General features: G+C 31.5%; 2 protein-coding genes and 1 non-coding gene across 4 annotated transcripts; 1 reads left to right on the forward strand and 2 right to left on the reverse strand.

The window, feature by feature from the left end:
- Positions 2,676-4,876, reverse strand: LOC105166031 (WEB family protein At1g75720). Its single transcript, XM_011085230.2, has 2 exons — positions 4,573-4,876; positions 2,676-3,312 (listed from the first exon to the last, which is right to left on the reverse strand). Exons 1-2 carry the CDS (start codon positions 4,708-4,710, stop codon positions 2,818-2,820), a joined length of 633 nt encoding a protein of 210 aa, XP_011083532.1. The 5' UTR covers positions 4,711-4,876; the 3' UTR covers positions 2,676-2,817.
- LOC105166034 lies at positions 7,566-8,131 on the forward strand. Its single transcript, XR_002287380.1, has 2 exons — positions 7,566-7,827; positions 7,982-8,131. It is a non-coding gene; the product is annotated as an uncharacterized LOC105166034 (transcript).
- On the reverse strand, positions 8,273-11,535 carry LOC105166032 (protein PGR). Of its 2 annotated transcripts, none has more exons than XM_011085232.2 (6): positions 11,394-11,535; positions 10,142-10,367; positions 9,901-10,014; positions 9,205-9,427; positions 8,715-8,963; positions 8,273-8,573 (listed from the first exon to the last, which is right to left on the reverse strand). In XM_011085232.2, exons 2-6 carry the CDS (start codon positions 10,285-10,287, stop codon positions 8,442-8,444), a joined length of 864 nt encoding a protein of 287 aa, XP_011083534.1. In that variant the 5' UTR covers positions 10,288-10,367; positions 11,394-11,535; the 3' UTR covers positions 8,273-8,441. The 2 variants fall into 2 exon arrangements, with proteins under 2 accessions (XP_011083534.1, XP_011083533.1); XM_011085231.2 differs by having other exon boundaries at positions 10,142-10,384.

Genomic DNA, 12,487 nt, shown 5'->3' on the forward strand with positions numbered 1-12,487 from the left:
ATCACTTTATACCATAAATTTTAATTTAAATCAGGTTTGATTATATATTCATAATATATTTATTTTGGAATTGATGCAATCGAATAAAAATAATTAATCACACTACAGTCATACTCTATGAAAATTAATTATTGAATAGGCACAAAATCTCCATAAACTAATTAAAAGACAGCCTAAAACGCAATTTGTGACTAATTTTCATATTTTTTGATTAGTATATTGTTTATTTTGCGCTCATTTACTAACTATAACATCTCAAATATATTACACTATTTTGTTTTATCTCCAATTAACCTTCATTCTTTGGCTTGTTGGGGTTAGATAGAGAACTAGTTGAATATTTGAGCTTTTATATTTAATAAATAACGCGAAATAGATAATATTAGGGAAAAATGTAATTTATGGGATTGGTAATTTTGGTCCTATGCAAATTGATTTCGTGACTTAGTCATGAAATTTTAAAAATTTGGCAATTTTTATCTTTTTCCGGCCAATTTGGTGGGAAAATCGCATGTGACTTGTACGTGATCCAATTAAATAGCAGTTTTCGTGCTGTAACTTAGGGACATTGGCATTTTTAGTCCTATAACTTAAGAGAGTTGGCGTTTTTGGTTTTTCATGAATTTACTTACATGACTAAAATTGTAATTTTTTATCAAATTAGCCGGATAAGGACCAAAATTGCTAAATAAAAAGTTACAGGATTAAGTTGTGAAAATCAATTTGTATAGGACTAAAAATATCACCTCTAAATTACAGGTCTAAATATTATAATTTTCCTATAATATTATATATACATGCCAAAATACAAGGATTAGAACAAATAATTGCGTGATATATGACTACAATCAGACGAAAGAGGATTAAATTCTTCCTTTTCAAAATGCTAAGATGCCTTTCCGACCTTTTTTTTTTTCCGGAATTTGGAAATTTTTTGTGCCTGCTTTATGTTTTAGGGAAAAGTATTATTTTAGTCCGCCAAGTATGCTTAATTTTAATTTTAATCCGATAACTATGTCCATTTTTGTTTAGGTCCAGTAACTTAAGAAATTGCTTACTTTTAGTCATCTGACAGATTTTCGGACAATTTCACCCTATGAGTGCATATGGACTAAAATTCCTTTCAAAAGTTGCATAGGGGTAAAATTGTTCGAAAAGCTGCTAGAGGACTAAAAGTATGCAATTTCATAAGTTATTGGACCTAAACAAAAATGAACATAATTATCGAATTAAAATTAAAATTAGACATATTTAACGGACTAAAATAATACTTTTCCCTATGTTTTACATGAAGAACATAGATATATATATATGTTTGTATATATATACATAATTCATTGAAATGACTGAAAAAACTTGGGTTATAAATACGTGGGCAGAATCCTATTCTCAAAGAGGTCAAAAGTTGTTAAGAATTATAATATTGATTACTGACTTGAGTATGGAAATGCAGTACAAAAGAGTGTTGTAATAACTTTAGTGAGTAGAGGTGGAGGGAGATAATTGAGAGGGCTAAGGTGAATTTTGCTAAAACCTAAGCAACTTAACTTTATGGTAAACACGCGTACGTAGCTCATTTATGGACCGGCCGCTTTCATTGACTCTACCTACAGACTCATAATCATCACAAATATATATGCCATCTGCTAACTACGTTAATTCACAATGTTGTTGGACTAGGAAAAACCCACCCAGTAGTGGACAATTTGTAAGTCATTTTCCGGCAAGTTTAGAGAAATTCCGGCGAAATAAGGGTCAAAATTGAGCAATTAAAAAAAAAAAAAAACTAAACGACTATTTGTAACTCTAAAAAATTAAAGGACTAAATGGAAAATGAGTATAGTTGGAGGACCAAAATTGCCTAATCCTGATAAGTTAATGGAAATAAATATGAATTTTCGTTCACCTTTTTTTGTGATGTTGTAAAAAAATGGAATTTACAAATAGACGGATTTATTTGTTGGACGGAAATAAACTTTACAAATACTAGATGTAATTTCTCAAACAATAGATGATTTACTAGTTATACCAAATTTTAGAAGAGGACGGTGTCATTATACCTAAAATTAAGGGTATATATATTACAACTACTTCCCTTGATATTTTACATAATTACGAGTATCCACTCGTTATTTGAAAATTTATAAATATCCTCTTAAATAGAAAGTAATTATGCAGTCCTACATAGCAAGGTAAAAATAACTACTTTACTCTTGTTGTATTTTTTTTTCAAATAAAAAATAAAAACATTTGAAAAACTATAAAAGAAAATTGAGGGTGGGTATAAAGTATATAATCCATTGAGAATAGTAGTTCATAAAAATATTTTATAAAATATTATTCTAAAAAGTATATAAAATTATAATTCATGATCTAAGAGGATATTTTGGTCAGTTCACCACAAAAATTGGATGAAAATTTAATAGAATGGGCTCGTTGTTTCACAGACACTAAAATCAACGAGGTATTTATAATTTTTTAAACAATAATTAGAAGGTATTTATAATTATATTAAATCTTAGTGGAGGCGGATTAATTAATTTGAGTTGTTTTAGTAACCCTTTTTATTTTCAATTATTATGTTAACTAATTGATATATTGAGAATACCAAATCAAATTGAAAGAATGACATTATTGAAAATTATAATCATATTGAACAAAAAGAAAAATATGACCATGACCATGACCATGACCATGACCATGATCATCATGCTACATGTTTTACACTATAAATTTGTTTAGTAACACTCATGCATGCATTATTGAACATCGGAAATTAAAACTCCCTCCAAATTGGACAACCTTAATCGATCTCACTCATGCCATGGCAACCTCAGAGCTTCCCCTCTTCTTCGAAAAAATCCCCCCAATAAAAGGGATCAGCGGCTTCTTCTTCTTCTTCCTAAGCGACGGGTGGCGCTGCAGCACCGCCTCGCTGGGCGGCGGTTGCGGCACAAGCACCTGAGCCACCGACGGAGGGTTTGCAAACGTCACGTATTTCTTCTTCTGGAACTCAACTCCTTCACTATCATGATCATGATCATGATCAGTCGTCTCCTTTTTCACTTGTTCCGTTCTTTCCTTATAGTCCTCGATGAATTTCAAGTCCTCGATTTCCAGCTCCAGCTGCGCGTATCTGTCAAATGCACCAGATTTCAGTCGTTGGAGTTCCATTTTGGTTTCTTGGAGCTCTTGTTGTAATGAAGAGAGGTATTGGGCCATTTGCATGCTCTCCTCACGTGCCTTTCGGAGGCTTTGCTTTGTCTGCTCGAGCTCAGATGTCTCTGTTTCGTCCATCATCCCATCTCGCATCTGTCTTAATTAGCTATAATTAGTTTATGGCCAAATTCTAACACAAATCAAATTTAGTGGAATTTAAAAAAACCAATCATACGGTAAGTGTAATATACTTATAATTTAAGGAAAGTGACCAATCACATGATAAGTATATTACACTTATTCTGTCATCGACCAACCTTAATTTCAGTAAAAATTTCCTTAGTTTATTAGGATGGAACATGTTTTGGTATCTCCGGACAAGAAGCAAAGCATAAAAGTGCATGATTCTCGATCACTTCAAATTTAAGGTAAAATCTTGCTGGCTAGCTGTTGCAGATTTTTTGTCTTAAAATATTAATTTTTGGATGTACATTTAATTATTTTTATATTTGGAAAAGCAATAGTTGATACTTGATACCAACGGCTAGAAAAATTCTTGATAAAAATAACCCAATTAACTATACAAGAAACACAATATACTTGTTATGTGATTGGTTACTCTTTAAAATTGTATACTCAATCATATGAAAAATATATATATTTAAAAATTTCCCAACCAATTGCTTGTTATGTTCTCTCGTTCAAGAAAGATAAAGCGTTTAAGTATAATATAATTTAATTCGATTGTTTTAGGTGGAGTCATTATTTGTTTTGATCAATTCTTACAATTAAAAACAATATCAATCTCTTGTCCAGATTAATTAATCCTCCAATCATAAAGTAATTAAGCAACTTTAATTTACTCGACAAGTTAATAGTCTTTCTTATTTTCAGCAAAAACAACACACATATATATATAGATATAATAAGGGTTTTGTAAGAAATTTTTAGTATAGTCGAACATGAAAATATATATTGAAACAGTATGAATACTGCTGTCGGAACGAGTTTAATTTTTACTATTAAATGTTTGAAAAAATTATATTAGTACGTAATTATAGATAGTTCGTACTTTTGATCTTGTAATTTATTCTATTTATATATTTACCTTTTTTTCCAATTAGTACTGAACTTTAGGTTTTTTGGTGGCAAATTTAGTCTTGTATCGATATATTTTTGTGCTAATGACAAAATTATCAATATAGGACTGAATTTATCATTAAAAAAAGATCAAATATAAGATATTCAAAATCAAATTCTTACAAAAAAATTATATTTATAAATAGAGTAAATTACATAACCAATAATACCAATAATTTATAGTTACAGAACAAAAAATATAATCAATTTTGCGTAAATATTTTGATAGTGGAAAGACATTGGAGTGTTTATGGTAGTTGAGGGAAGGCTGACCTCTTTGAGCTTGTTGGCGTAGAGCTCGCCGGCAAGAACCCTCTCGCCGAACAACATGACGGCTTCTTTGACCGACCGGAACGGTGCGCTCGTGTCGATCTCCGCCTTACTCCTCGCCTTCACTCCACCTCCTTCCATTGCTTCTGTATATCTCAACTCAATTTAACTAATCGCTACAAATAACGAACTAAATATCCGCAGATCAAAACTGACAAGCGCAGATTATTGTGTGTGTGTTTGGGGAGTGAATTTTGAGTAGTGGGAAGGAAGAAGGTTCGTTTCTTGGCGTCCACTTCAGTTGGTGTATTTACAGTGATGGTCAAGTTACATGTGGAGTTTCACAGTTTGATGTCATGGGCTTTTTGGGAATTTTATCACCCTGATGTGGATTTCTAACTGATTGAACCATCCAATCCAATCGGGTGAAACATCGTACTTCCTGGGCCCACCCTATATCCATAATTTCTGAAAAAACCCGCCCCATCTTACTACATTGTACCAATCTATGCAAACCCAACATCTACGTCCGGTTGTGTCGCGGTGTTACGTAATACAGTGTCCATCAAATTAATATTAAATTTTTCACAATCAACAATATTTTCTAAATTAAGCAATATGGATAAAGTTTTAGAGATAATTACAATCTCCTTCCTTGAAGTTTCATGCAATTATACGTTCATCTGTGCTTTGAAAAATTACATTTAGCATTCAAAATTTATTAAATTTGCTGATATTAATAAAAAAATTAAATAAAAATTGATATCTATTCTTAATTGATTTATTACTGACTTATTGCGGGTTAAATAAAATTTTTTGGACAAAACTACTCTTATAACGATGAAAATATATATCCTCACATGTATTAACGCATGAAGACATATGAGGGTAATTTTATCATAAAAAAATTTATTTGACCTGCAATAAGTCAATAGAGGCTAAATATAATTTTTTTTTTCGATTTTTTTGTTAATATATGCAAATTTTGTGAATCTTAACTAACGAATGGATTTACTTGTTAAATGTAAGAAAATATCGGGAGTACTAAATGTAATTTTTCAAACCAAAGCGGATTTACATATAGTTACATCAAACTTTAAGAAAGAAGAGTGTAATTATCCCAAAATTTTAAGGAACCATCTAAAAAATATTGGGTAAATTAGAACTACTTTCCCTAAGGTTTAACATAATTATAAATACCACCGTTGTTTGAAAAATTATAAATGCCCCCCTCAAATTAAAAATAATTGTGTAACTCCTAGACTGTGAAGCAAACATTATTATTTTACCCTTGTTAAATTTTCTAAAAATAAAAAAATTAAGAGTAGATAAAATAAGCAATTTAAAAGGAATATTACTTCATAAAAATAAATTAAAAATTTATGAAATATATATAACTATAATTCATAATTTAAAAAGGAGATTTTAATCAGCTCACCACCAAAATTAGATGAAAACCTAACGGAAAGGGCTTATTATTATACAGACATTAAAATTAGAGGGTATTTATAATTTTTTAAATAACAAAAAAATATCTATAATTATGTTAAATATCAAGAAAGATGGTTGTAATTTGAAAAAAAAAAAAAATATTACGTGTTGATATGGAAAAATTATTTAAATAGAGATGGAATTACGTATCCCTTATCATAAATGTGAATCAAGATTCACGTATCAACCACTCAATTCTATACCTACTTTCTTATCCATTCATCATAAGAATTGAAATTGGTACACCTAATTTTCCAGTAAATCGCAGCAACGCCACCTCAATCCTACACCATAATGCGAAGGCAGTTGATTCAATTAGTAAGGACGTATATTTTCTATTGAATTATTACGTGTTTGATTACTTTTAGGAATAATTATACTTTCCTCCTTTAAAATTTGGTATAATTACATATAGGTTTCTCTGTAATTTGAAAAATTACATCTAACATCATTGAAGTTTACTTTCGTCTAATAAATTAGTTATTTCACTAGTCAAAATCCACTAAATTTGCTGGTATTAGCATAAAAATTGAATGAATATCGATATATATATCCTTGATTGACTTATTACTAACTTATTATAGGCCAAATAATTTTTTTCGAACTAAACTACTCATATACTAGTGAAGATATATCTCCTCATATGCATTAAATCGTGAAGACATATGAGGGTAGTTTGATTATAAAAAGATTCATTTGACCTGCAATAAATGAGTAATAAGCCAATTAGTGGTAAACATAGATTTTTTTTCATTTTTTTTTTGTCGATATCAGCAAATTGAGTTAATTTTGACTAATGGGGGACTAATTTGTTAGACAAAATCAAACCTTAAGGGTGTTTGATGTAATTTTTTAAACTACAGAAGGTCTATGTGTAATTACACCAAACCACAGGAGAGTCCAGTGTAATAATCCCTTACTTTTATCAATAAAAGAATCGTATCAGTAATTGATTTAGAAGTGGTTTATGATTCTTGAAATCTGTCTTGACCTGAAGCGTAATTCATCTTTTTTTAGGGTTAATTACACTTAGGCTCCCTTTAAAACTACAAAATTACACTTTCCCACAAAGAATTTTAAAATTACATTTACGTTCTTTTAAAAAATTCTTCCTTTACATATGACACCCTTCCGTTAGAGTTTTTACGAAAAATATTAAAGTTAACAAAAAAAAGTTACATAAATTTTTTATTTTACCCATTATTTAACTTTTTAATGTATATTTTTTTTGCTTATAAAGAGATAATGTAGTGTATATATATGTGTGTGTGTGTGGAGTGAGATTAATAGTATTATAATTTTACCCTCATAAGTACAAAATTATTATATGAGAATGTTAAATAAGGGATAAACTAAAAATTTAAGTAATATTTTTCACTAGCGTTAGGATTTCTCATTCAAATCCTGTCGGAAGGAGGTCGGTCGTAAATAGTGAATTTTTTAAGGAAGTATAAATATAATTTTAAATTTTGTTTGAGAAAAAGTATAATTTTGTGGTTCTAGTCTAAGTGTAATTAGCATTTTCTTTAATAAAAAAGGGGAAGGAAAAAAAGTTGGAAAAAATAATTGATGTGTATGTACTATATGTTATCCTGATGGTCTTTGGAGTATAACTAGTAATCAGTATTCATAAAGAATCAGCACTTCAGGTACTAAGGAGGAGGAGCAGCAAGCAAAAATCATGTATGCGCCGCCAGCTTATCAAGAAATGTCATACTACGATCATATCCAGCGACGCCGTGAAGAGAAAGGCAACCTTTATGCTTGGTTTGTCACTCCTTTTGCTTCTTCCCCCCCTTTTTCAAATTAATAGTAACTCAGGTTGTGTTCATGAGACTTCAATCGTAACCAAATCTAAAGTCCTTCCGTTGGAGATATGAAAATATGACTATCTTTGTTCTGTTTTGGTTTTAATGTGCAGCTTGTTCGCGTTGTGCTGCTGTTTCTGTTGCTACGAGACATGTGAGTGCTGCTTGGACTGCTTATGCTGTTGTTTTCCTTGAACTCGATTGTGTATTATTACTCATGTTATATTTGGAAGTGTAATAAAGATGAAGATAAGTTTTGTGTAGATTTGATTTAGGGACTATGGTTATTCAAATGATTAAATCCCTATATATATATATATTATGTTAAAGGGTATGGTTCTTTCAAGTTGTGTTCATCTTAAACTATACGTTGTGTGCGCATAATCAGAACTCAGCATATTAGGTTATGTGACAAACATGAGACGATTGAGATTTCATTTTATTACTCAAATGGGCTGGGTCTGAATCTGGGTTTTGATCCTAACACAGACTTGATATCTCATGAAAATGATGGAGCAATTTTATCTCGACCTTCCCCATTAGACAACACGACTTGTTTTGAGTACAAATTTCTCAGAATATGTATAAGCAAGTGATGGAAGTGAGTGCAGTCGTTAAAAATATGGAGACGAGATTCACTGCATTGTTGTCCAGTACGCTAAGACCGGAGATTCTCTTCACAGTTGGCCCTGGTTTTCCAACAACCTGCAGAGTTTGAGGATCAAAGTGTCATATTTGATTTCTGTGGACAATCAGTTGATGATCTTATTGTTGGACCTCAAGTTAGCATTCAATGAATACGCAGAAAGCAATAGCCTAACTTGCATATAAGTACAGAAATATTACCTTATTTCGGACACTGCAGAAACCACTGTATTGGAGGGTCGCCCCAAGTAAAGAATCTATAACACTTCCACACAACCCGGCGAGAGCTGAAACTGGTATTAGTAATAGTTGCTTCAGGGCTACATTGAAAGTGCAGTTGGTGGTAATGAATCCTAGGATAACAAACGTCAGTCCAATTACGGAGCCTCCTGCTGCAGCTGCTAGAAGTCCTGCCTTTGTCACGCCACCATTCGTACCCCTTCGAACAGGCTGATCAAAGTGAAAGAAAGGGTAAGGACCACAGGCTAAAATTGGAAAGGGTAAGATTAAATGACGAAAAAATAAGGGAACAGGAAGCAGGAATTCAGGAGTATGATAATAAAGCATTGATGAGGGAATATAGCCGATCACTCATACCAGGAGGGATTACCACCAAATATGAATGGCAAAATGAAATTTGAGATAGATAGAGAGAGAGACTGGTAATGTTGTTAAAACAATGCTTATGCACCTTGAAGGTCGTAATGAGTCGTGGCTGCTCATCACTAAGAATCCCAAGTTCGGATGACCATGTGTCTCCATTGCAGCAACAATAGTGACCAATAATACCACCGATTAGAGAGGTCATAAGACCTGATTCTTTTGAGTTCAGACAATAATCTTGACTTCCCACCAATTTCCAAGCAATCAAGACCAAAAGTGTCGCAATGCCACTGTTAAAGAGAACTTGTATCCTGTATAGGACAACTATCGACAGCTATTATATTCCAACAAAGTTAACATATAAGGCTTCAATTTCGGGCTTTTCGCTTAGAATTTATTAGCAGAACCACAGAACATGAGTCAAATACAAAAGAAATATGATATGCTTTCCCAAGAAAATGGGAAACAAATCCAGTCAAATCCATTATCTGTAGGTGCCATATGGCATTTATTTATTTATTTTTAAAGATGAAGAAACTTTGGATTGTGAAACATAAAGAAGCTTAAAATCATTTTCTTAAAGTAAAATGCATAACCGCTTCACATATAAGGAAAAATCGTTTCATTTTCAGAATGTAGAAAACACAGACTGAATAGTTGAATAAAAGACTGAAGTAGATGCCTTCGGTAACACAAAGTTCATTTCATAAACCCACAGCAACTTATGTGCACACAATTTTGTCCATCAAAGATAGTGTAGTTTCATAGAGGAAGAGGAGGATACCAGTTGCGTTGACCACCCTCTTTGAAATCAGCATCAACCTTACGCTTTTTGTCCTCTCCAAATTTTGTGAACATTGAAGATGTGAAAAAGAAGATAAGCAGCACAGCACCGAACCTAAAATTATATCAATGCAATAAAGATAGTAAACATTCTGGGCATGTATGAATGTACCAGCGAGTTATTTATGTAACATCTACATGCAAACATATAAAAGAAATACAATTTTAATATTTTGGAGGACCTGTAATTGACAGCAATATGAATAGTCATGACAGCAAAGCCAGCAATAGCTCCAGAAAGGTCAAGAGACTTCTTTCTGTATGATCTAGTAGCGATTGCAGCTGAAACTACTGCTGCCACCAACGGTTGGAACAAGTTTGTTTCCATTATCGCCAGCTTGCTTGTCCAAATTTAGAAGGTGGAAAAAATGAGGTACAGATTCTGAATTAATGAAGTCCGCAACTTTCCTGCATCATTGTCGCCACTGAATACAAGTGCAAAAAAGAAATTGTACTAGTATTAATACTATATGGAATAACATATACACTGACATGAACCCACAACACAGAACTTGATGAGCAACCGTGTAATGCTCCTAGCAATAATAATCTGCTTATATCATGAGTGAATTAGTCATAAATTATATGATTCTCTTTCTTGAACATTATAATGTAAGAATATTCTCTTGTGAGGACAATTGAGCAATGTACTCCCATTCTTCCATCTTTGCCTCTTAAAACACGGGTTTCGTGAATCAAGAATGATACCCCAGCACAAGAGGCATGCCCATGGATATACTTATAAAGGAATTCATCAACTGTAACAGGAATTCCAGCAATATGAACAGCATAGACAACAACAGTTACATCATGCCTTGCTTGATGTTTCAGCAATAAAACCAAGTTTGAGATTTACACGGCTTCACCATATCAAGTATTATGTCCCTCGGCAAATAAGCAATGCCTGTTTCTGCATAATTATGGAACTTCAACTATCAACCAGTCACAATCCATTAAGACGAAATCTCATTTCCTCTTAAAATAGAACTTTCAGATTATCCTCCCGTGAATACGTACCCCTATTGTATAGCTCCGAAAATTCATTTCCGCAGAACCAATTCACTCACACAGAGCCAGCAATTAACTCAAGTCACAAGGTACATTGAACTAATATCAATTTCCTTTTCACCTCTACTTCGAACTCCTACATATTCCAGTTAACTGTATGAAAACTCGTAATCAAATAACTAAATAATTCAAAGACAACTAAAACAAAGAACCGAACGCTCCTCTCAGCTTGAGCAAATCTTGTAAGCCAATCAACTTCCTAGTACGAATTTCACCAAAACCTCCTTGCTTGAGCCCCGAATTCATACCACACACAATCATAGGTATTTCTTCCAGAGATATATATGCATAAACACACACACCCACACGCGCATACACACATATTTCACCACTACAAAATTTGAATTGCAGAATTGAGAGCTTTACCTCAAAAGACCAGAAATATCAATCTGAGTTTTCTGCTCCCCCTCACTTTACGGACGATCAGAATCGCAGTCAAATCTACCTGTGGTCTCTTCTCACTCTATGGCTGTTGTTTCTTGACAAGTTTAATTTGATTAATAATAAGGTAAGCGATATTTGTACGCATGTATGAAATAGATTAGATGTAATTCCAGAAATTAGTAAATATATGATTTTTTTTAATAAATTACTTTTTATATTTTGAAAAATAAAATAAATTACTCTATAAACATAAAATACAGGAAATTTTTTATTTTATTTTTCAGAACACAAAATTTTTTTTATTAATTTTCATTTTACATAATTTTTTTTTACTCATTTCTCATATCTCATGTGATAAATTCTATTTACCTCTATAATATAGATATACAGTCTTATAGACACAACACAATTTCTAAAATATGAAATATTAACAAACTGATTAAGTGGATTAATATGAGGAAAAGTGGAGAATTAATATAATAGTACATTTAAAGTTAAAAAATGATACGTATCGTTCAAAATAAATAAATTATTATATTACTATAAATATTTTAAAATTTATTACAACAGTGTTACTTGTAATAATTATAATTCTAACAACATATGTAAAATATATAATTCATAACCCAAAAAGTTAATTTTGGTTGATTCACCACAAAAATTGAATTAAAACCTAACGAAAGTTGACTGAATGTGCCCTTGTTAGACAAATGTTAAATTCAGGATGTATTTATCATTTTGTCGTTCAATGAGAATGTATTTATAATTATGCTAAATTTTTTTCCATTGTCACACCTAACTTTTGTGAAATTTCACTTTATATTATTAATATGACCAGCACACCTATACAATAAATTATACATAAAATATGTTATCCTATTACATAGGTTATTTATAGGGCCAAAATAAGAAATGAAGGCACTTGACATTTAAAAAGTTACACATCCATGTTATGATAATTGAGGGGGAAAAAAAAGGTATGTGAAATTTGATTAGTAAATTCAATCTAAATTAATTAAAAAATTATGTACATCAAACCATCTAGATGTTATATGATATACTTAATGCCCATAAAT

The sequence above is a fragment of the Sesamum indicum genome, linkage group LG7, assembly GCF_000512975.1.
Source record: "Sesamum indicum cultivar Zhongzhi No. 13 linkage group LG7, S_indicum_v1.0, whole genome shotgun sequence".
In the NCBI taxonomy this organism is placed as follows: Eukaryota; Viridiplantae; Streptophyta; class Magnoliopsida; order Lamiales; family Pedaliaceae; genus Sesamum; species Sesamum indicum.